The sequence below is a fragment of the Andrena cerasifolii genome, chromosome 12 (assembly GCF_050908995.1).
Source record: "Andrena cerasifolii isolate SP2316 chromosome 12, iyAndCera1_principal, whole genome shotgun sequence".
NCBI lineage: Eukaryota > Metazoa > Arthropoda > Insecta > Hymenoptera > Andrenidae > Andrena > Andrena cerasifolii.
In genome coordinates, this window is record NC_135129.1 from 11,658,356 (window position 1) to 11,683,021 (window position 24,666).

At 46.7% G+C, this 24,666-nt stretch overlaps 1 protein-coding gene across 7 annotated transcripts in view; it reads left to right on the forward strand.

Moving 5' to 3' along the window:
* The window catches only part of LOC143375098 (thyrotroph embryonic factor), a 92,300-nt gene that overhangs the window by 42,338 nt on the left and 25,296 nt on the right, over positions 1-24,666 (forward strand). Inside the window, exon 1 of one of the 7 annotated variants that reach the window (XM_076823865.1) lies at positions 6,157-7,898. The exons of 3 other annotated variants lie outside the window; for them this stretch is intronic. In XM_076823865.1, coding sequence (XP_076679980.1) covers positions 7,550-7,898 — 349 coding nt within the window. In that variant the 5' untranslated portion in view covers positions 6,157-7,549. Of the gene's footprint in view, positions 1-6,156; positions 7,899-24,666 lie in introns of those variants that run through there. 3 more of the 7 variants (XM_076823867.1, XM_076823866.1, XM_076823868.1) reach the window with 3 other exon arrangements.

A 24,666-nucleotide genomic window follows, 5' to 3' on the forward strand; every position in this document is an offset into this window, starting at 1 on the left:
ACTTTATTTAAATAAATATTTCGAATAACGAATAAAAGTTAAAAATATTATTCGTCATGTGCCGAATAAAGTTAAAGTTAAAGGTAATGTTAAAGTTAAAGTTAAAGTTGAAACATTTATTCGACAAAAACAAATATCTTTATTCGTGAAAAAATTTAAGTTAAAGTGACTTTTATTTCATCCTTTATTTAAATAATTTTTTATATAGTTCATGCCCTATATAATTTCTAATTTTCTTATTTTACTTGTAAATAAGTGATTTCGATGTTACAATCCTTCGTATACAAAGAAGAGAACCGTCGATGTTAGGGGCTCCACCACAGTTTAGTGCATTTGGAGAAACTTAGCAAACGCTCTAGCTAATAGAAAATTTACTCTGGACCTGATCGAACGATTATCACTAGCTCCGACAGCATTCTAACGAAACCCATGGTTCGACTTGCACAATCGTCACGCCCTTTACCATATCGCGTCCTTCCAATTTCCATATTCAACGTATTCGCCGATCGAGCGACTGCGAGGGTTGCAGCCGACCCGTTCGCGCCGTTTTATGTAACGTCGCGCAGGTAGGTCGCGACGTTGCTCCAACGGCTCTCGATAATTGATCCCTCGAATCCATCTTAATAATCGTAGCAAGAGATAGAGCGAGATAAGCCTGTTGATCGGCCGGCTTTATCGTCGTTCCCTTTTAACGAACGGCCCCCAGCGCCTCGCAATTACCGTTTTCCCGCTATCGCGGCGGCGCGGCGCGGCGCGGCCGCGCGATCGGGGACGAAAATAATTTCCCGCGCGGCCGATAAGCGGGCCAACCGATTATATAATAAATTTATTCACAGTCCCGGCGTCCTTCTGTTATTTCACCGTGGTTTCTGGTGCACGCCGCGCCGCTTATAATTACGAGCCGCGAAGAACTCGAGCTAACGAGTTCACCTCGTAACGAGCCTCGGGGCCATTACGGGCCGCGATCCCGTCGCGAAAGAATCGATCGATCCTGGCGTCTCCGATGGGATCGCTAACGAGGAGTTTTCTTTATCTTTTCCTCGAACAGACGGGAAAATCGTCACGCGTCTTATTATAGGCGTTTTCCACCCACGCGCCGCGTGCTTCATGCGTCAGGTTCGAATGTGCTCGCGGCGCAATAAATAGCTTTTAATTAGACGACCGACGGTAGGTACTCTTTTCCAGGATCGTTGTTCGTTATGGGAATCGAACGAGCTGTGATAAACGGGAGGAGATATTTTTATATCGCTGGTGGTGTTTAGTACTCCGGATTGTAAGCTTTTAATCGTTCTGAACATGTGATATCGGTTTTAATCGCTACAGACGCTGGAGTGTTAGAATTTTAGAGCTCCCTAGGTGTTGGCAGATTTGACGAGCTTTTCGAGGAGCTTTCAAGACCCATGGAATTTTGGATAGTTCTAGGGCTAGTGTGTCAAGCGAAGCGATTCAAATTCGTCAAAGATCTCAGGCTCGTTATTAATATTTCAGTCCCCTTCGATGCTCAGAAATAGTGCTGTTTTAAAATAGATAAGGAGAGGTTGAAAATGGCAGTTCACTTTCCTTGGACGGATTTAAAAGCAGCAGGAAGCTGGGCTCGCCGTTTCGACCAGTTTTCAAACGGGATACACGAAAATAAGAAAGTGAAAGCAGTCCGTTTATGGAACGAACGTCGGCAGAGATTGAGATAAATTATGCCTGTACGCGGATCCTCGGCTCGTCCTACTTCGTCCTCGGTTCGTCGGCGTTAGCGTCGATCGTAGGCTGGCGCGTGATCGCTGGATCGTCAGGTGTCGGTGAAGCACACAGGCCCCTTTTTGCTATCTGTAACGTAAACATTTCGCGACGACGGCAACATCTGCTCGTCATATGTGAAATTATCAAAGGGGAGTCGTATTCTCCCGCCAATGGGACATAATTCTGTTTAAAACGAAACAAGACGAGTCGAACTTTGCGGCTACATCTAGCAGCCTCTGCGGAAGATGTAGAAATTAGCAGTTCCGCTCGGGTATCTCGTTTCGAGATCCAAAAATATGCTTGCTCTGTGCTCCACTTTGTTGGAGACATTCACCCACTCCAGTCATATTTAAATTTCGTATCATCATCACAAAGAGATCTCTATGCTTCGTGTATCTATACTAGTCACAGAACTGGGCGCAAAAGGCACAAAGTATTTCGTTATTGAAAGGCAACTATCAACTGCAACTTCAGCGTTTTGAAAGCAAAAAGATGCTGGAAAACTTTGCAGCCCCAGGTTGAAAATCGGGCAGACCACGTCCCGCGATCCAGCACTTTCAATTTTCGTGTGCTTGTAAATGCCTGGCGAGAGCAGAAGAGGATGGCGAAAGAATTTGGAGGGAAGGAGAGGTGCGATATTCGCGACAGTAGAATGAGTGGCTCAAGACCGGACCAGACGTGAAAACGTCGACTTTCGGCGGGTCACTTTCTCCTCCTAGTGAAATGTGGTCCTGCCGTTCCCCTACCGTGATTCCTTTCTCGTTTTTCTGTCAGGAGAAGGCCCATCCTAAAATTTTCGTTAAGTGGGCCACGAAAAGCGGAACGAACCGACTAAAATGGGACCGCTTTCTTTCTGCCCTTCACACCCGTTAGACGACTGTTTCTAGAGTGTTCGTTTCTGGTCTTGAATTTAGACACTTTGCGCGGAGTTTATTCGTATTCCATTGGAACGAATTCTCCTTATGAAATCGTGATTCGTGAATCCAAGGGAACGCGCATTCGAAGATGCTTCTGCAAAATAATTGGCAAGTGGAAGCGTTTCATTAACCCTTTTGTATATTTATCTTCACAAATGCAAATAAATTATACGGCTAACACGATGGACATTATGAATTCGTTATACTGTGAAAGGGTATTCTCTGATTAATTCGCCAATTAACGAAGTAAGTAACATTTGAAGCGTCCGCGATGCAAGGAGACACAAGTGCCTGTCTACTTGTAAAACAGCCCCAATTCGTATATATATCTCCGTGATCGATTCTGGAACATAAAGAGTACCGTGTCGAGAATCGTTGGAACGGCTCGCCTCTTCTTTCTCTTCGTTACAGCTCGCGGTGGTCGGGAGTGAAAGGAAGCAGCAGGATCAACAGGTTGTCTCGATTCCCATTTCGTGTAGCATCGTTAGAGACCGTAGCAACAGCTTAACCTTTAGCCAGGAAACGAAAGCGTCTCTCCTCGCATCGAGATCTCCGGGATTGCTGGAAAAAGCCAACATCTTGTTAACATCTGACGGCATATTACCGTGGCAACATGTTTCGGATTCATCCAATTTCCACTACGATCCCTAGCAAGCTTATACAGTCACCGTAACCAGCAAAAACTTTGCCAATTTTCCTATCGCCAGCTTCAATCAGCACTTATTAATAACAATCGCCTCATCGATTTCCAAGCTACTTTTCAATCACTCTTGCTCGACGAAATACTTAAAGTTCATTGAAATATCAAACTTTGCTTCTCCCGCTTTTAATTAAGGGAACGAGAAAACGGAGAAAGGGTTCTCCAAACGACCTTCCACTGTAACCATCGTTTCTATTATAATACCACTATACTTCCACAATTCCTCGTCTACCTATGTTCGCTGAATACAAGATCTACCTTCTCCGCCAAGAAACCTTCATCCTCCGCTACGGCTGACCCACGCACAGCCCCAATCCACTGTGCGACGCGACTCGCAGCGGATACGTACCCGAATTGCAGCGACCCAGCTGTTTTCGCCGAATTCGTGCGAATAGGACGCCGTGGAGGGAACCGTTGGCGGTTATAATCGCGTTAGATACAGCGATCGTGAATGAAGGCAACATCTGCGGGATGTAACAAAGGAGAAAATGGAGGAGGAGGCTGTCCTACGTGCGCGTGCAGGAGGAGGAGGACAAAAGGGAAGGCGGTGGAAGAGAGAAGGATAGAGGAGGAAGAGCGGCCACGACGAAGGAGGAGAAAGGAATCCTTCCGTGACCCGCGCGAGGCTGTTGGGCTCTCCTCGTGGTTTCCGCGTTCGCACAACAGACGTTCACGGTGTACGGGGACCGGTTCACCGGTGATTCAGAGCTTTGTGCCTCTTCCAGCAGAATTAACGTCTCGGTATCTTCCCTCTGCCGTTGCTCTTTTTCCCTTTCTCCAGTGCTGCGAGGGAGCGACGGAGAGAAAGGTTCTCCGCGCGAACGAAAAGGAAACTCGTCCAACTCTTTCGACATATCCTACTGTTTTCCAAGCAAACGGAGAAGATTTTTCGCGGGCAAATTCGAGGGATGCGAATGAAGGTCTGGTAAAGTTTAACGACCCGCAAGATTGCCTTCCTCTTCCTGATGAATGGAAAGTTAGGGTTAATCGAATTTCCTCGTGCTTGTTTTGAGATCCCATTGGCACCGAGACTGGTCTGTAAACACGTTACACCCGGGAGTTTTGTTTATTTATCTCACGGTCCCGGAGCACAGCCGCTGTACTGGCTCCAACCTGGTATCGCCGTGAAATCGTGTTACCGTAGCCTGGAGCGAGAGCTCCGCAGCTCCATCAACGCGTAATAAGCTGAAAAATTTCGTAACTACACGTTAACAGGTCGTATCGCCTGAAAAGTAAAAGAAAAGAGATCGACCGCTATCGTCGCGATATCACGGAAGTCCCGGCCACTCCGCAAGTCGAAACAGCCTTAGCTAGCTACTTTCTACATCGACGTCCGTTTACGAGGTCCCGGAGCTACTTAAATTTCATTTAGAAAACGACACTCGCAGCTTCTCAATGAAATTGCCCTTTCGGAATCTGAAATATCAGTCATCGAACTTCCCCGAGGGGCATGGTTGAGTCACAGTTACCGTTACCATCGACTAATTCAGTTCCACGATCATTCGAACGGAAAAAGAGCAGCAGAGTGGTTCGCGTCTCGTTTAATAGCCCAGAAAGTCGCTGAGGGAGCAGGCAGAGAAGGTGTCGGACCCAGCGGCGAGCCATTAGAGTCTTTCTTCTCGAGGAACAACGAAGAACTCTCACTGTGCCCCACTCGAGCCATCACGAAACGGTCCTTCTCCCCCTCTAGGCGCGCTCGGCGTGCTTGGCGTCGCGGCATTTCGCCACTTTCGATTTTACCCGGCGGAGCACGGCCGCGCGCCGCGTTACCGTTAATTTCATGGATCGGTCACGATCGAGCCACGCACCAGGAAGTGGGTCGAACCGACATAGAAAACGGGGACAGGCAGCGCGGCGGTCCTCGCGGTCGAACCTGCGTTCCAATTTTTTCGTCCCCTCTTTGTCGTCGCGTCACTGTCTCCTTCGACGAGCCGAGCCGTCGATTCGTTCCTCTTTTAGTAATCGTTCTCGGCTGAGAGAACTAGCCCTCGGGGTGCCAACTCCGCAGGGCTGGTATTTCAAGTAGAACGACCCCGATTATGGTCGGGCGGACCTAGCAGGGGAACGTCGCGGACTCGAGAAAGGACACTCTGCGTGGAATTTTATTAAAGTACAAAAGTTTCGAGGGCGGTATTCTCAATCGCTACTTATTCTTAAGCAAATGCTTAGGCATTCTACTAGATTAGTAGAGGATGCGTGCATTTGCTTAAGAATAAGTAGCGACTGAGAATACCGCCCCGAGAGTTTCTACAACTTAATGATATTATATAATTCTGGACTAAGTAGCTGCATTTTACATTCCCAAGTTGGTTACTGTTACTTATACACCCTTTAGCAACATATCCTCCTTTCCTGCGCTTCGCGCGGAGAAGCTGAAGCACACCTCCCGCCAGAAGGAAGCCTTCGCGCACAGAAGGCCACTGCACCTGCAGAATCGCGTCCCCGATTGGTCTAGCCCGCCATCACCGTGGTAGCTGACAGCTAAAGCGATCTCAGGGCAGGGAAGCTTGTGGGCGTTTAAAAACGTAAAAGCAAAGGGTGTGCCCTAGGTAACCCAGTCCGAGGAGGAGGTAAACGGGATCCTGGCGAGTCGAGAAGGACTCGGATGGATCGTGCGGGAAGCGAGGAAGTGGCATCAGAGTGTTAGCGCGCTCGAAAGAGGGGAGGGTACACAGGGTGTGCAGGGTGGGGGGTGGGGGCGGGTAAAAGCGGATGTTCGGCGAGCGCGGGTGAGAACGGGCGAAGGAGGAGAGGGCACGTGTGCGTGTCTGTGGGAGTGAAATCCGCTGGCGGGGCGGCGAGGGGATACAGATAGCCAGGGAGAGGGAGCGACAGAGAGAGAGAGAGAGAGGGTAGCCGAGCGTCGAGCGGAACGGAGCGGGGCTCGCGACTACCTCAGTGTCTTTCTGGACGCCGCAGGTTGGAGCCGCGCAACGGCCGCGTTTCCCTCTCTTCTCCTCTCTTCTTCACTCCTGTCTGCCTACCTGCCCGTGTGTAACAGCCTGGCCTCTCCTCCTCGCGCGCCCCCTCCGCTCCTCCTTCAACCCCTCTGATCCTCTTTCTCCCTAGCCGGCAACCCCCTGTTTTCCACCCGTTCCCGCCCTTGCTCGTGCCGTCTCTCGCGATCCGAGGCACTCGGTCCCCAGGACACCGACGTCGCAGATCGTCATCGTGCTCCAACGGCTCTCCCCCACCGACGAGGACAGGCTAGCCAATCGGAGCAACGCTTCCGGCAACGGTGACGGCCCAATGGGCGACCACCTACGACGGATAGACGCCGACGGTCGCTGATTTTGACAGTCGACACACGACGACGGCACCGTACTGCTCTCCTTCCGTGTGCGCGCGCGCCTCCGCCGCCGCTCTTTCTCTCTCTCTCTCTCTCTCTCTCTCTCTCTCCGTGGCCTCCCCCCCTGGCCTGCAAGGACACGCTCCGGTGGTACGCTCGGGCTCGTCAAGGACTATCGTGTTTACTGTGCTCCGGCTCCCCTTAGCAGTCGCTTCGTCGCCCGTCCCCGAGGACCGTTCGCTACCCCTCCCGCGGGAGCCGCGCCGCCAGGAACCGCGTCCGTTATCGTGCAGTGGCACCGTCTCTCCTCGCATCGCTGTCGGAGAGGAAGAAGGGAGCGTCGGAAGTGTAGACGGATCGCGAAGTGGCCGAGCACTCGGAGGATAGTTGAATCGAGGAACACGTGGCTCGTGGACCACCGCGGGAATTCTTACCTCGGGTGCCGGTGCTACCAGGCAGAGACGGGCTCCAGAGGAAGCTACCAAGGCGGCGGGACCCTTCCCCCAGGGTACACTCAGTGGGATTCGTGTTCTCTAATTTTCGAGTTTTCTATCGCCCACGCGTCGATCGTCTTTCAGTGGCCTCCCTCGGTTCCCTTCCTCTCTACTCAGTGGCTGTCAGGGCTAGTGTCCGTTCAGTGTGACCGCGAGGATACCGTGGGGATGACAAGCCTCGACTAGGATACAATAATACGCGGATGCAGAAACAGAGAAGCTGCGGCAACCGCGAAGCCTCGGTAGTGTCGCCAGTCGTTCTCCACCTGGGACGTTAATCGAAACCTTTCCGTCTGTGCGTGGGATCCTTCTCGCGTCCATAGTCCGTGGACTCTCCAGCCCTGCCGAGGACTCTGAGCGACCAGGGCGCAAACAATTCGGACCGGAGACTTAAATGCGCGCGTGAAAGAAACTGATGAGCTGCGCTATGGAGTACCAGCAATTGGTGCCACCGCCGGTACCAGGCGTGCTGCACCAAGCGCACCACCAGCAGCAGCAGCAGCAGCAGCAGCAGCAGCAACAGCAGCAGCAGCAACAACAGCACCAGCAGCAACCGGTGCAACCGCCCCATCCCCATATCGTGGTCGCGCCTGCGCACCAGCAGCAACCCCAGCAACCACCGCCACCACCGTTACCGCCGTTACCGCCCACCTCGCACGGACATCAGGTGCACGCACCACTTCCGCCTATCCACGACGACAGCACCAGCTCGCGTTGGACGCAGTACCAGCACCTTTGGAGGCAGCATCATGTCTACGTGAATGGTAGGAATCATCCCCTTGAGATACTAAGGGCTTGGGTGACTGTTGGCCTCGTTTCACTGCGGCCACGAGACTGTTTCAGGGGTGGCATTGTAGGGAATAGAGGAATGTTGTGGGTGTAGGTTCTGGTGATGGGAAGGAGAGGTTTCGAAGACGACTCGTGTGTCTGCAGTATGCTTCCCGCGAAATTGAGGGCGGTTGAGGGAATTCTAGTCACTGCTATGATGGGAACTCTGGCATTCAGAGCAAAAAGCGCACTGACCCACATTTTTTACGAAATTAAGTAGCAATAATGTATTCCAATAGGCTGTACTAATCATATAAAATAGGAAACGCACATTTTTGTTCAATTTGGGTTAGTCCGTTTTTACTCCGAATGCCTCAACTGTATTTTGGATATGGAATCGTGATGGGTATCTAGCTTCTAGAGTAGTCTAGTCTCTGAACTTGTAATGCAATGTCCCCTTCTGCTCTCCACTTTTTCTGCCAAGTAGGAGGAATATGCGATGCTCTATGGTAGCTAGAGTGGTTAACTAAGTTCACGATTCCACGTGGAGTTGACGCGAGCAGAAAGGGATACATTGAAGATCGCGCCGAGCTTGATTCTTTATTCTGAATGACACGGAGGGCTGGTGTCTATTCATCATTTCGGAGACACGTGGTACCAGAATTATAGAAACAATAGGAATTCTTGGGGTTGAAGTTGTGAAAGGATTACAGAGATCTTGAATCTACGATCTAAGATAGTTAAGCACCGGTATCTCTGATTTTGCCTGGAATCGAGGGCAGTTTTCCGCTCAGCACTACCCGCAAGAATATAGATACATCCACGTTGAATAAGCGAATCCAATCTCTATTCACTTTCAGCAGCGGAATTCTTCTCCTCGAGTCTGACAAACAGCAAAGAACAGACAGCATTAACAAACGACACGTGCGCAGGTTCCTCTCTCACCTCTTAAATTTCTCCGTGGTAGAATTACGACATCCTTTACGTCACCTGCCTTTAAACACGAAGCACAATGAGCTCTGAATATTAGCAACCGTTCTCGCACGTTCCAAAATTTCGTGCACATTATTATATTCAAACAATTTTAATTACAATTCACGCGTAATCGCTGCCATCCCCATCTCGGATTTCAGAGACGCGTGTCGGATCGACTCGCGATTTAAGGGACGCGAAGCGTGATAAATTTAGCCCGCGACCACAGAAATGTCGCTCCTCGAAAGCGGCGAGGAAAGTGCCGTGGAAGTCGGGAAAAGGGCAAAGAGAGCGATCGCGAAATGGAAACTCCCACCTGTTGCTTACATCAGATTGCCCACATTTTATCCGTAACTATCGCGGCGTGATCCAACGGTCTGCTTGGATCATAACGCGCCGGCGACTTTCTCCTCGCGACTTTTCCCTACGGACTTCTCCCCGTCGTGAGTTATTACCTCATTCAATTATTAAGCATTTTCCTCGCGACGCGATACCAAACCCGACGACTGCGATCAATTAATTACCGTCTAGGGGGATTAAAATGGAGTGGAATTCTCGGAATGATTAGAAATTTACAAGCACCGAGCGACGATCAAAATCTTGCTCACTCTAAATAAGATTTCTATTAAAAAAAAAAACATTTTCATATCCCCGATGAGAGGTTCTGCGGTAAATTAGTTTTGTGTTTAAAAGTTCACGCGTATTCATTTGCGTCATATATTTTACGTAAAAGTTACTCGCGGTTTGTTGTAGAAACTGATTCTATTCGAGCAGAAGAACGACTGAATGACGATCACGGGATGTGTCATGCGTGGCTGGCTGGAAATGGTCGCTGTGTTGGTCGACAAAGCATTCTTCCTATTAGCAGTGCAGTCAGTAAACATAGATACACTCCCTTTGATCTATTGCCTTTACATGATCTTAAGCGTATCAAATATTCTAAAATCCGTGGGGGGGTAATTTCACTTGTTCTCCTTATTTCGATGACTCCTAATCATTGTCCACAGATGGCAACCAGTTAGAGATAAGAATCTAAATAGAGCAGTCGTGTACTTTTCAACGAGAATTCGAATACAGTCGATGCAGCGCTTATAGAAATTTCGACTTTAAGTATCGTTTATCGCTCGCTGGTCTAGCTTCAAAGCCATCTATGGTTTTATTCATCTCGCAGGCAACTCGATCCCCCGTTCCCCAGTCGCGAAAGTTATTTATCGGCTCCACGTCGATGCCAGTTAACGGGTTTGAACGTGAATGAATCATACACGCGAACGTGCGAATTCACCTATGCGCCTATCCTATTTGCGACGGAATCGACTCAAGGCTATTAACATTTGCATCCTCCCACGTCTTCCACTCGAGTCTCTCTTTCTCTTTCTCTGTCTCTCCGCCGATCCTCCTGGCCTCGTGTCTTTCCTCTCGGCCGTTCTTATTCTTTTGTTCGAAAGAGAAAAGACCGACGGAAAAACACGGAGCTCATCCGAGAGGAGCCGCGCGTAGAATGGCGTTTAGGAGAGTAGAAATGTCAGTTCTTCGGGAACGAGGCTTTTCCTTCTGTTCCAGCTACGGATAAACTTGTGAAATTTTCTTTAATTCTCATTCGCTTTAATCTATCATTATTGCGAACATAAAGTTCCGTGAAGGTGTTTGAAATTTTTTTAAAAATTTTGGGAACTTTTACTTTGGTCAAATAGCTGCTGTGTCTTCGGTAGCCAATGCATCGAGTTTCTAATAGCGAATAAGATCTCGTTCAACGTTTCTAATAACCAAATAGCTCCCCTTCCGAGTCTTTAACACCGAAAAAGCTGTCGCTGCGAGTTTCCGAAATTCAGAACACCTCTTGTTTCGAACCTGAAACAGCTTGGGAGCTCTCGTTCACATTCTCTAACAGCGAGGAGGCTTTCGCTCCCAGCTTCCAGCAGCGCAGAAGCTCTTGTCCCGAGTCCCCAGCAGCGAAAAAGCTTTCGTTGATCATTCGACACACGGCTAAGCATTGCCCTGTTCTAAACGCCGAGCGACCTCGTGAGCTCGTTGCAACTGCGCTCGCTTACGCCGGTCGAATTGTCGTCGGACACAATGGATATCAAAGTGGTTCGAGGGGCACAATGCTAGGGATGGGCAGACCATCCCGTCCTGCGCTTTGACGTTGTCGCCACTCAACAATGACGAATCCGGGGATCGTGTCATTCCCCGAAATACACACTTTTTTTTTCATCGCGAACGCAATACACTTACGCAACTCGTCTCTCATTTCCCTTTAATTCAAACGACATTTTGGGGAAGGGGGCTCGAAACCACTTTGCAAATCTCGAAGAAAGTTCCACGTGGACGTGGCAACATGTTTCCAAGACAGTGCCATTTTCCTTTATGTCCGTCTGAAAGTTATTCCTACGAGCATGGCCCAGTAACACTTTGTCGATCGTCTTAACATCGAATTCCCTAACGATCTGATATGAATTTCTTCGCAAGATAGAATAATAATAATAAGTTCCTTTCTCCTTTACTCTGTCAATAAAAAATGATAGACTTCTTCGCGAGGGATTAGACTCTATAAGCAGGTTAATTTTAGTAGCGAAATAGGGTACGTGAAGGAATGAGAATCTGGAACTAGAGTTCCAAATAGAGTCAAGACCTCTGGACCCAGGTATCCGAAGAAAAATTCAACGCGTCCAGTCAAGAGAAGAATGTCCAGGGACAGTCTAGAAAAACAGTAGAATTTCTTTCTAACAATGACAGCAAAGGTGACGACGATGAAGCAGCAGCTATTCGACGCGCTGCTGGCTTGCCGGTGATTTTCTTTCGCAAGAAGGAGCAAACTCCACTGTGCACCTTCTCCCGCATACTTCGCGCAATTCTGTCAGCGAGCAAGCAGATACATCGAAGGGTATTCGAGGCACGTGGTGGTAGCTTCAGGTACAGAAGCAGAAGCATATTTGTGCCCGTGGTTGGACATTAATATCGAGACCACCGACGTTTCTATGAAGCAAAGTAGTGGCCGACCTGTGTGACCTCGATTCATGAAACGCATCGCTCGGGCTCGGTAGATCGTTCTCTGCGCCCAAACAGCCTGGCCGGCCTGAAAAATCGCTGTCCAGCAGCGCTAAACGGCCGAGCATTAAATGAAAAGAGAATCGAACGAGGCTGTTGGTTGCGCGCGAAAATATAGACAGATATTTCGGACGTCGAGGCGGCGGAACAGGGAAATATCTTTGCATGCGTTTATTTCTGCTCCCGCTGAAATTAGATTTTAAACAGTTTTCTCTTTCCCTCCCGGTTTCGTGACCTAAATCCATCTTTCTGATCGGCGTCTTGACCTCTGCTAACGCGCGTCCCTTTGCGCGTTCAGGCGAAGCTTGCAAAAATTCGTGTTCTTCATTTTCCTAGATTCCCTTCATATTGGGAGGCAGCATTTGTTCGGCTCAGTTACGGTGAAGTTTGCAAGGCTTGTTTTTATATTTAATGGCGCAGACTGGGTAAAGGTAAAAAGCTGTTTGTTACACTTTGAAGTTTTACGTTTCACGTATTAGATTAGCCAGAATTTGCCTTAAAACTAATGGCTGCCTTATGATTGACGGTACACTCGAATTTCGAATATCCGAAGAAGCTTGACGAGTCCTTCCTACAACAACCGCAGACACGTACGTCTTCAGAATATCTGGACACGCTTCGCGAGACCTTTCAAAACCTATCCAGACTTGCAAGACCCGCGGAGACTTTAAATTGTCGAGCTTCATACGCTGATATCATGCGCTCGAAGCGAATCGAAGTGCTTCGAGTCCCGTCGCTACTCGAGCCTCGCCACGCGTCCTTGGCAACGGAAGATTAAGTAAGAAATCCCATCCGAAGCTGAAATAATGAGCCAGCATCCGTGTCACGTTATTATCCACATCGGAAGCTTGTCTTGAATGGGATCGATCGCGTTCGACCCTTCTGGAGCGAGCGTGCCGAGCGAGTGTCGCGGCGAGTTAGCGTTTCCTGAAGACCGTGGCACATTGACCGTCACCCGACCTTCTCGAAGGCCGCGCTTTAATCCACGGCCTAAACGAAGCCGTAAGAAGTCGCTCGATCTCTCGTGCTCGCATCCACTCGCGTTACGTGCCCTCCGTTTGACGCGTGCACGTGTTACTCGCGGGCCTCCGGTGCAGCTTGCACATGCACACGCGTATCCATCTGACGCACCGTTGAAGTTTCACGTTTCAGGGTCGCGATTTCGCCTGACAGAGACACAGACGGAATTTCAAGCACTTAGCTCGCCGCTTCGTCCGCTGACAGTTTGCTCCTGGAACGCCCTGCTCGAATTTAGAGAGCGCGGATCCTCCGAGCGCATTGGTAACAGCTTCCAGCGGCTGTCTGTAGCAGAGTTGGGCATTGATTTCGGGGATTTTCGCGATTTTAAGCGTTCTAAGCCTTATTGTGCAATCTTTAAGCGTTTATAGCTCAGACTAACGTTAACCGATTTTGATGAAATTTTAGGCACGTATACAACTTACTGCAATCTACAAACGGTTTTTTTTTTTAATATTCATTACGAGCTCACAAAAAAAAGTTTAAAAATCCACCTTTACTATTCTTTTCGCTATTCCAACCAAGTGCATTTTTTTCAAAACGACGAAACGCGTCAGTTAGCAAACTAATCCTTCTAGCTTCTTAAAAAAAAACTCGAGTTGTTTGGACCATTTCTAAAAAATTTATGCGATTTTAAAAAGTGTCCGAATATTAATGCGAGCCACTAATTTTTATAGACCTCTCTTCGCGGTCAGAATATATCGAAAAGTAACGCAAGCCCAGTAGCGACTCTGCAGGAAGTATTAAAACGACCGAATGGTTTGCAGCATTGGAACAGCATTTGAAAAGGTGGAACGATAACGATTGATACGCGCCGCTCGTAATCCACGCTTTTCGATTATCCGCGCTTCCTCTTACATTCATTACGCTGGATTATGGATGCATAACCGCCGATGTGTTCGTGGAGTCCACCACAGTCGCACGTTCGCCTGTGCGTGCCCCTGTGCACGAGCCAGTCCCGATGAAGCGCACAGGCAATAATTATTGCACATAGGGGAGAGGTAGGAGGTCACGCGACAAATATAGCGTTGTTTATTTCTAGTTTCACGCGAACACGGCGGATAGAAAGAAAATTCTCAAACTCTTCTATCGATTCTTCTGAATCTTCCACGTGTACTCGTGTCAAGTTTATAAAGAGAACTAGCATAACACAAAATTGTGCAACATTCGCCACGGAATGCTCGTGTCATTAAAATATCTGCTCACTATCTCTGTTTTCGATCGTTGCCTCACTCTTGCTTCACCATTCTCGTGATAAATTCTTCATTTTCACTCGCTCATCCATGGCGAAGGAATGCTCGGTACTTAGCATTAAAGGAAACCATAATAATCCCTACATTAAACACAAGGAAGAGGCTTAAATAATAAATTCAGTATTTTACACCGCTGTTAGACACACTGTGGTCCTCAGGAATTGTGCTCCTAGCAACAAACTCCTGTTTTCGAGTCTGAAAGGAACCGATACATCAAAGAGTCTCAACTTATCGCCCGATTCGACATTTTCTGCCTTCCATTCATCGATGACTTTTCCTCTACCTCCTTTTAAATCCGTCCCCTCCCTTTCTTCATCCTCTGCCGTTTCGTCACGTTGAAAGAATTAGCTCGCGAGACACGAGTGTCATAGGCGTGCACGCGGACTATTGATGGACAGTGTTGTACTCGCTCGGTGGCCGGGCGCAAAAGAGGAGCAGCGACTGACGGAGGGCAGAGGGACGGAGGCGCGGGCAGTTCTGCATATACGAAGAGAGCCACGGCACGCGTGCATCCACGTGCTCGGAACCCGGAGGGAAGCCGATCCGCGAAATTGGATTTCGCTCGGGCGCATCGATCGCTGGCAAATGATTACTCAGGAGATTCTACGCTTCTTTCTTTTTTCGTCCGTTCCGCTGGTCCCTTTTCACGGACGCCGTTTCTAGCGCTTCCCGCAATTCGAGGTACTCCTTGGCGAAGCTTTCACGTGTCCCCCGTTTCCCTCTGAACGCGTCGATGAATTACAAAAACCTTCGCAAGATAGCAAAGCTAGGGTAATGATGGTCGTCGAGGGGCCCTTTTCGATCTAGACCCCTGGCATCTCGAGTATTATGGAATGGTTTCCGAAAGGTGAAATGAAACTTGGAGAAACCCTTTCGATGTTTAGTAACAGCACGACAGGCAGGACAAATATTCCACGAGATTCTTTGATGCATCGACGAGTCGCAGTGCCTTGAATCTTTCCTTTGATTTCTGCTGCGGAGTCTGGCATCCAGGGTCGATGAATTTCTTATTTGGAACTGTTCGTCGATCGTCACTCTCTCCGATGAAAAATATGTTTGCACAGAGATATTTGGAGGAAACGCGTGTTTTTGAGGAACGAAAGGCAGACAACATACACACACGTGTGATGGTAAAACCGAGAGGAGTTTGAACTCTGTCGATTGATAAAGAATTATTCACGCCACGGGGAGCTATCTCGTAACAAGCATCTCTATACATCACTGAATCCCTGTCAATCTTCCAGTGAAACTTGAACCAGCCAAAGAATCTTAATTAAATAAATAAATAGTAGAAAGATCGTTCCACGGAAACGTCCAGTAAACTCACAACTTAAAATAAACTATCCTCCATAAACTCGTGGATTCTCGTACTAAAAATTCATTAATGGCACAGAAAATCGGTGTTAAAAGCCACTCGCATTACTCCTACACGAGAAATATTCTCTAACGAACCTTCGACTGTACACGATCTCCCACCTAACATATCGATTAATGCGTTGCTTTTGTTTCTTTTTGTTTTCAGGTAAGCCACGCGTCGAGATAACCCAGTTTAACTAGCATGTAGAATTCCTCAAGTACGTGTAAGTAAAACTTTGCACTTTTTTCACCAAAGGTTCCCCAGGATCTTGTACCATTCAAATCTTCGTTCTGCAAAATCTATTTTCCTCTTCGAACCAACTTCATAGGCTTCGAAATCGCAGTGATTCTTCTTCGCTTCTTGAACCTGAATTTTCGTAATTCCTCCCATTAAATCTCGCCATCTAGGGTTGATTAGCAATCGTTAATACATTCGAAGCTATCGATATGTTCCTACCGGTGAAGAACCAGAGCTAGGTGAATTTTGAAGGAAAGATCTGTCAGGAGCGAAGCGATTTGCATGGGAGTCTGCGATTGGATAGGCATGTGATTGTGATAGAAACACCACGACGTAAATAGACAGTAGTGTTATCGTACGACCCGACTGCACGATAACGTCGGCCTCCTCCAGGACCTCGACGATAAACTTTTCGCTCGCGTCTAATACGTACTTGTCGGGGGCGAGCACTCTTACTCGAGCAAATTGAAATTTCTCGAAGGAAGAGTAGACTCCTCCGGCCACCGGTTCTTAATTCATATTTGCCGAGGAGTCTTTGTTTATTTTATTATATCAAGGGGCCAAGACCCTTTATCAGGGTTAACGATAGTAATACGCAGAGGCAGATAAGGGCAAAAATGTTATTTAAATAAAAATTTCGAATTAAAGTTAAAACTATTATTGTCAAATGATACAGTTGACTTTACTCGTCAAATAATCGAAAATTAAAGTAAATTTATTTGGCCCGTTATTTCAATAATTGTTTATTCAGTTAATGCCCAACTCTGAGCAAAGGTGATATATCGTGGTGCGTAGAGAAAATTGAGAAGATAGATAACAGAATAATGCGCAACATATTACGCTACCTTGATAAATAATAAATATTCTTTCGAGTGCTTCGCACAGGCCTGTGTCGTCTTCCCATCGACTGGAAAATTTTTGCCGAAACTTGCTCGGTAGAAGGGACGCGTTAAAAATGCCGCTAACAGAGTGTCGCGTGTTTGATCAGCTGACGATCGTGCAACATCTTTCGCGTATCGATAACTTCTCTCGCGATTGCTTCTTAGAATTATGAGGCGATCGATGGGAGCTTTTTGCGCGAGCTTCGAGAAGAGCCTGCGAGTTTCTGTCGACTTTCAGAGGTGATTCGGTCAGGGGATAGTGTGACTATATAGGTGACGTAAAACAGTAGACACTAGGGGAAGAAGAAATTAATCAGCGAGTCATTGCTTCGAATTTATTGGTAATGAATCATTGCCACTCACACTTATTGCTTTGTATTTAAAGTGAGGGCATTTATGGTTTCACGGCGTTCGATTTTTATTGGTATTTTATTGTCTCTTTCTAAAGAAGCCATTTTATGTACTTTTTTTTTTATTTAATTCATACTTTTCTTTGATTTCAAATTGCTAGGTTATAATTACGCAGAAGTTTTTTAATATATTTGGTGCTCTTTATAAAATCGCCACTTCCAATACTCAGCATCGGCTTCGAAATATCTTCCATTTTGATTTGCTGTTATATCGAATCTATGTCGTGACCTTGAGACAGGTCACAGAGAATTAATGTCAAGGTCGTGGCGTTTACGTAATCGTGTAACCTCTTCTGCAGCATTGCCGATAAGCGTTTCTTTCCCTCTATCATTATCAGTTCCAGCTAATAACGCGTAATAACGCACTTGCCGGCATAATCGACTCAATTATTCTGAAAAGTAGGAGCGTCCATTCATTATTACAGTGGAATTGGAGCTTATCCAAATACTCCTTTTAAAAATGCAAAACTTGGTGCTCCACCTTCTCCTTGCAACCCAGAGTCCACGAACCCTTACTATCAAAACAATTCCTATCAACTATAATTTCCAAAACTGCACTTCCAAAAAAATACCTGCAGATTCCTCAAACCTCCCCCTGCAAAACGCGCAGCTCGCAAAGAGTGTAGCCACTTGGAGCGCGTAGAAAAAAAAATAATTCGCAGGATCTGCAGCACCGAGTGCAGTTCAAAGGCCCCCAGTCTCCCCTGTAGAAACTCGAATTTTTTTCAAGCGTACATTCCAAAATCTGTCACTCATACAAATACACGTTTCGTAGAACAGGGTTCGAAGAATCAGTCGACATTTTTTATCACGCCGTAGTGCCTATACTTTCGACCACACACCCCTTCGCTTCGTAAGAACACTTCACTGTCGAAGCAAAATCGCACTCGCCAGGATACGCGTTTATTTCCACGTCCAGGTGTCCGGTCTTCGCGACGCTGTCGTTCTAACGTTCGAACAGTTAATTACGCGGCGCGTTATCGTTTCTCGCTCAGGTGTTATCGCGCGCGCAAAAAAAAAGTGGCGTTTCGCGAAAAAATGGTCGCCTCGCGCTCATTACAGTAACGATGACCTGGTAAAGGGAACGCCCACCATTGAAACGCCGCTGGCCATGAACCAAATACCGTGTATCTCTCGCAGGCATATCTTTGCAAAAAGGAAAAGAAGGAAATTGGATAAGTGCTCCCGTAAAAATCGCGCGAACCCGTGCACATGCGCACCGGGGGCACTCCAGCGAGTCTGGCTCTTGATAGCGGTTCTTCCAAGACACCGTAACGCGTGTTACGTGTAAAAGTAAATCCACGAGTGCAACGGCCGCTGGCAATTTCACTTTCCACGCGACGAAAGGAAAGAAACTGTGCTTCTCGTGCACTGGCGTGAAACCGCACTGCCGTCCGGGTAATCGTGAAAACGAAGACGCGAGCACGGCTCCGCTTCTAATTTCCTTCTAAGTCGAACGATTTATCGCGTAATCGGTGGTGCTTTGTCGAATCTGACAAATTTCCGCCTGTTATGGGACTGCGTCCTCGATACCGCATCGTTTCATCGCGTTTCGATGTAAACAAACGTTTCTGCCTTTCCGGAAAATATTTTCGGAAAATCGGGGATTCTTAAATTACCTCGCAATCAGTTTCTTAATTACTGTGGTTCTTTGTCTTTATTACGCCGAAAGCACGAGAGAATTGCAAGTTTACGTTGCGAACCAACCGCAACCGAATGCTGTTTTGAAACTTAACCCCACTTAGGAATTCAATTCGACTTAATTCTTCGGGAATTAACAAAAGAAACAAGTATTGCACGTGGGTACCATATTCCCGTAAAGTTAAGTTTTTTTTCCAGCCGCGACATTAGGAACACCCCTTAAGCGGTTGCTTGAAAGTTGCAATTAGACGATTATAGTTCCTTAAGGTGTAGAAATGATCATTTGATCGTAGATTTACAGCGTGCAGCTATGCAAACGACGGTCAGCCGATGATTCACCGATCGAGAAATTATGCAACAAGTTCCGAACGACACTTTAGCAACGCGCCGTTTTTAGACGAGAAAACTAAACGTCGCAGAGTGTCATTAACGCGTGAGAATACCTCCGCGGCGCACTATGTATTGGCGCGAGGAAAAATACGATCCATTTCGAGCAGTAGGTACCTAATTAGTAGCTCCACTTCGATATTACAGCCATCGTCTTCTTTCGTTTTTTTTTTTTACAGTGAACGTTTCAGCTTCGCTCAGCTTCTCGTTGTCACGAACCACTGGTCGACAATTAGTGGAATCGCTCGTAGTTGGCAATGACACGCACCCAGCGTTTCACGATCTAGATCCTGCCATTAATATCATTATCACAGACGGATTATTATTAAATAACAATTCCTGGTTAATTGCCTATCTCCGTGCCTGCGGCGTGTATTTACGTCAGTTTGATCTAAACATCACTCAATGACTATAATTCAGAAAATTCGCAATGCTGTTCTGCGACTATTGCATAGCTCTATTGTCGCCTAGAAAATACAGATAATGTAAATACTCAGAATATTTCATCTCTTAACTTTTCAGAACCAAAGGTTTCTCGTTGCATCAGAAAATCATGCATATACTAGGAATTACTAAAGGAATTACTAATTTTATTGCACAAAAATGTTGACCAAATTACCGTAGAAGTATGTATTCTTCCTATTCTTCTCAAGCCTATCAACCCCCAACGGTCAATATTTCAAGCAATAGGAATTCCATCTTGGAATTCGGGGGATTCTGGAAATTCGTGAAATTCTTAATAAATTGTTGCGGTATTCCCTTCTCGATTCAAGTGACTCGCAACGGAACGCGATCAGTTTGAATCGAGTCGCGCTGGAAGATCGTGCTCCCCGTGCCCGAGGAGGAGGCTAGTCCTTTTTTCCCTAGTCGCCGTCATAATCGGCTGTGTTGTACGCCTTTAACGTTCGCCACGGCGGAACCGGTTACAGTTTCTTACGTTACAGGAAGTTTTGCCTCGCTCGATTTTTCCGACCGCTCTTTTTATCCGCCTCTCTTTTGTCTCTTTTGCCGGCTCGACTCAGCGGCGTGTCTGCACGCTTTCTGGAAAGCGAAAATCCAGCCTAGCCGCGAAAATCGCCACTTTCTCGCGCCGACTCGATTACATAACCAACGAACCGCGATTGTTATTCCCCAGGTTGCACGACTCTTGAGTGAATTCGCTGACCATTTCCCGAATTAAGGGTTATGCCTACCTGCAAGGTCTGAAAACACAAGTATTTTCGGGATTTTTTTTTAACAAACTCGAAGAGTTTTTTTAAATAAACTTGTATGTATTCGAAAGTGTACATGTTAAACTACTTGTGGTAATTTTTCCGATGGAAAATATAAATAAATTAAAAAAATATCAGCGATCTCCCGGCAGCGATTTTTTTTCAGTAGTTTGCGGTGACCACTCTAATTCTAACCTAGTTCATCTGAAATAAAGAATTCGCGGGAATTTAGTTAGTATATTGGATTATCTTGTCCTTGATCGTTCATTATCCAAAAATATTATTTTGCTACAAAATAGCGGCTTCTCATAGCAAAAGTATCGATTTTCACTACAGAATCGCGCTCATGTTTCATCATTTTTCATCTGTGAAATGAAAACTACGCAACGGAAACGAAAAAGCCACGATTAAGGACAAGATAATCTAATATACTAACTAAATTTAGTCGAATGTTTTATTTCTGTTGAACCAGGTCAAAGCCACAGTGATCACCGTAATAAAAAAAACTACAAGAACTTTAAAATATATACTTTCGAATATACAACCGTTTACTTAAAAACTTCTGCAAATTTAAAAAAAAAATCCCGAAAATACTTCAGATTTCAGGCCATGCAGGTAGGCATAACCCCTTAAAGGCAGATTTATTCGAAGCGAGTCTGCCGGACGTTCTAAGCACAAATCGCGATCGCGAAAGATTCTCCAGAAGAGGGGGTTCTTCCAGAAATACTACTCGCTCCCACCTGTTCAGGGAACTCCACAGCGTGACATTTAATCCGCCGCGAGACAACAGGTCTCATCCCAGCCGCGGATGAAAATACACTGGATCCGCGAGTCGCCTAATCAGAAACTAGTTTCCACTATGCAGTCGCGTGATAAATCAGCGATATGTCCACGTCGCGCATAATAAAGCCGCTTATCGTCGGGATCAGCGATTTTCATTGCCATTGTTGTATCTGCCTCGCGATCCTTATCCCTTTCAATTGGAAAGACGCTCTGAATAGAATAAGCCCCGCCAGCGAACAGTAGGAAAGCGTGAAAAATAGCTTCTTTCCATCCTCCATAATATCATTTAACTACCCATTCAACGTAGCAAAGAAACGAGGATACAGATTTTTAATACCATTCTCTCACGACTCGCCACTGTCTCCTTTCTCTTTTTTCCTTCCCCCACCTGTATTTATTTTTTTTTGTATTATAGATCAGTTTCGAGGTAAATTCTCCGCTTTTTCGTCGAATTGCGCGCACTTTTTACGGCCTCGTGACGCAACGCGAATTCGGGTCGCCGTCGAATTTCTCCTTTCGTGCCGGGGTGGGCAAAAAGTGAAAAAGAAAAAGGACAAGGGGGAGGGGGGGGGGGCGGTCGGGGAAAAGGGCCACGCGAAAAGAGAAAGGGGGAACGCCCGTGCCTCTGTAGGACCCGTGTACTTTTTATATTTAAACTCGCACGACCGAGCGCCACCGCGTATAAGATCCCCGCGCGCGTCCTCGTTATTTCGGTGAAAGTGAAAGTTGCGTGGCCGGCGCGCTCGGCTTCCTACTCCGATCCTGTATCTTCGAAGGGAAAACGCGATGCGCAGAAATAACGAGTGGATCCTCGCGTAAAACGCACAACGCGTAATCGGATCTCGATCGATCGATTATCCGGCCGCCTCCGAGCGCGCTTCGTCACGGATCGCCGCGATATTCACGAAAAGGCCGGGCCCTGGCCTGTCCAACTTCTCAGCCTCGACGTCGACGTAAACAGCTGGCGATCGAAATTCAGATTACTTTATCCAGCCTATGTATTCGTGATTCGATGCATCGCGGAATCTATTAAGACGAAATCATTCGAGGTTATCCATTTACAGCGGTGTCGCCGATTTTTAGAGCCGAGGCGGTCGTCGGCGGAAGTCCCGCGGAACGGTGCGTGGACTCGATTAATTAGAGGCTCGGAAAGTGATTGACGGTGATGGGGGATAATTAAAGATCGATAGGGGCGATCGGGGCGCCTCGTTGCTCGCGTTTCGCTGACTTTCTTCCGTGACTTCGCGGGCGATCTCTCTGCTCGGTGGTAGCCGGGATGAAACTGGAATGCGGCCTTGACACGACATAAGAATAATAAAAGATAGCAGAAGGAGCGTGTGTCGCCGGCTAGCAGCTGTGAGGAATTAATTTTAGATTAAACAACCGGTGGGTGCCTCACTAGGTCAACTTCATTCGAGTCAATGAGCGCCGCGATGGCCGTCTTTTCTGCGAGCCCGCAGCGGATTAAGCTGGCAACGTTTCCGTGTTTCCCCGCTACCGAGGAGAACAGGGATGCGAAATCACTGTTCCCGCAGAGTTTCGGTGGAATCGGCCACAGTGGCCATCCGTAGTTGTTTCGATGTAAACATGCCTGTAAATCGTAGACTACTTTCCTATGCAGAGTGACCCGGGGAATCTTTCGAGCTACAAGAAGTGAATTTTTTTTCATTTAAATAAAAAAAATTCGAGTAACGGGTAAGAGTTAAAAAAAATTATTCGCCGTGTGTCGAATAAAGGTAAAGTTGAAGTTGAAAAATTTATTCGACGCTGAAGTTGAAACCCTCGACGAATACAAAAATTAACTCTATTTGTCGAGTAATCTAAAGTAACTATTATTCGATCCGCTATTTAAATAGTTCCTTATTTAGTTACTGCCCAACTCTGATGCAAAATATTGTCTTTGTGCACTTCGGAAATGGTTAACAGATTTCTGTACCAGATGTCCCCACTTCTCGTTACCTTGTACAGTAAATTGCACAGCAATGGTGGGTTCTACTGGTGAAAACATAGCCTCTGTCAATCAGTCGGTCGACAAATTCGATGCCAAGAGCTTTTGATCTCGCTTCTTGCTTCAAGTCTCGCTGTATCGTACGTACACCGAGGAGCGTGCACGCTTGTATGTACGCGGCCAAGGCAAGATGTGTCGAGACATCGCCATGCAGAACTGACATTTGGATGGCCTCCTTTCTCCGCGTGGCACGTGGGTTCACGCTTTTCGGCGTGCAACGAGAAAGTTGTTAGGCGTACCGAGAGCGATTCTAAAACAGCTGGCCAACCTTCGAGACCTTATTCCGTTTGTCTCCAGCTATGGGGATTCTCCTAACGATGAGTCGATAAGATCGATAAGAAAGTACGCGCAAAAGAAACTGCTGAGATTTAGATGGGCTATTAGACTTCCAATCTTTACTAATTGTAAGTACCACGTCGATGGCTCAGTACACAAATATTTTATATCCCCTTTTAACGTATTCGAGGAAAATGCGTTTAAACATACAATGGTACATATTACGAACGACAAATTTATGAAGCTGATAGAAATGTGATTTTTTTACAGCATAAAGAAACAGTCAATAACTATTTTTTGCATATAAAAACTCAATTTCACAAAAAGTGGATATACAATATCTGTGTACTAAGCCATCGATGAATATCGCATTCATCATATTTTTTACTGATTTAAATGACTCATGGTCTTCCTTTTCTTACCTTCTTGCCGTTTATACAGTAAATAAATAAATACAGTATTTCGAGTACTGTATTATCAAGATGTTCACTAATTCTTCAATTGAGAGTTTCTTAGTCTCTGTTCCAAATAGTGACTGTAATTTTGAAGGATATAGGTATCTCTGTTTGTTATTCCGCACTCGAGTAAATTCCATTCACAATAGTTGCCCGTCTACTTCAAAATCTTCCTGTATATAGGACCTTCTTTTTTTTTTTTAAATAAAATCGATTTCCCAAGCCTCAGCGATCTCAATCTCCAAGAAGCTTCCAATCGCATACTCGTTTATCGAATCAATAACTTGTATAATTAATAAGCGCTTGGCGACGCGAAAACATGCAGAATCATGTACTTCACTCGCAGCTAGGAAATAGCTTCTCGGTAACGGGAAGAAAAACACCGAACAGCCGCAGACGCAGTTAGCGGCTACTTCTTCCTCGTGGAAATTCACGAGTACCTCTTTCTTCGAGGATTCCGAACTGTTCGCGTTATGCCTTCGGCTCGGCCAGCTGGAAAGTCGGCACGGCACGATTCGCTTGCCCGGCAAAAATAGACGAAGACACTAGACTGGACTAATGACTTCGTCGACAACAGCCACTTCTAAATCGGAAACGGAGTAATGCGCATCAAGTTGAACGGATGATTGCAGACTCCGACCTGTTTCTTATCGGGAAAGTAACCCTGTTACTATTGCCAAAAATAATCAACGCGAGAATTCTTAGAAAGAAAGAAAACGTTACTCGATCTTCCACAAATTTCCACTTTAACTCTTTGCCTGGCGTGGGCGTGCTCTCGCGTTCATATTTCCTGGAAAGCGGGAAAGGGTCTTTTCCTGGAGTCGAGGAGAA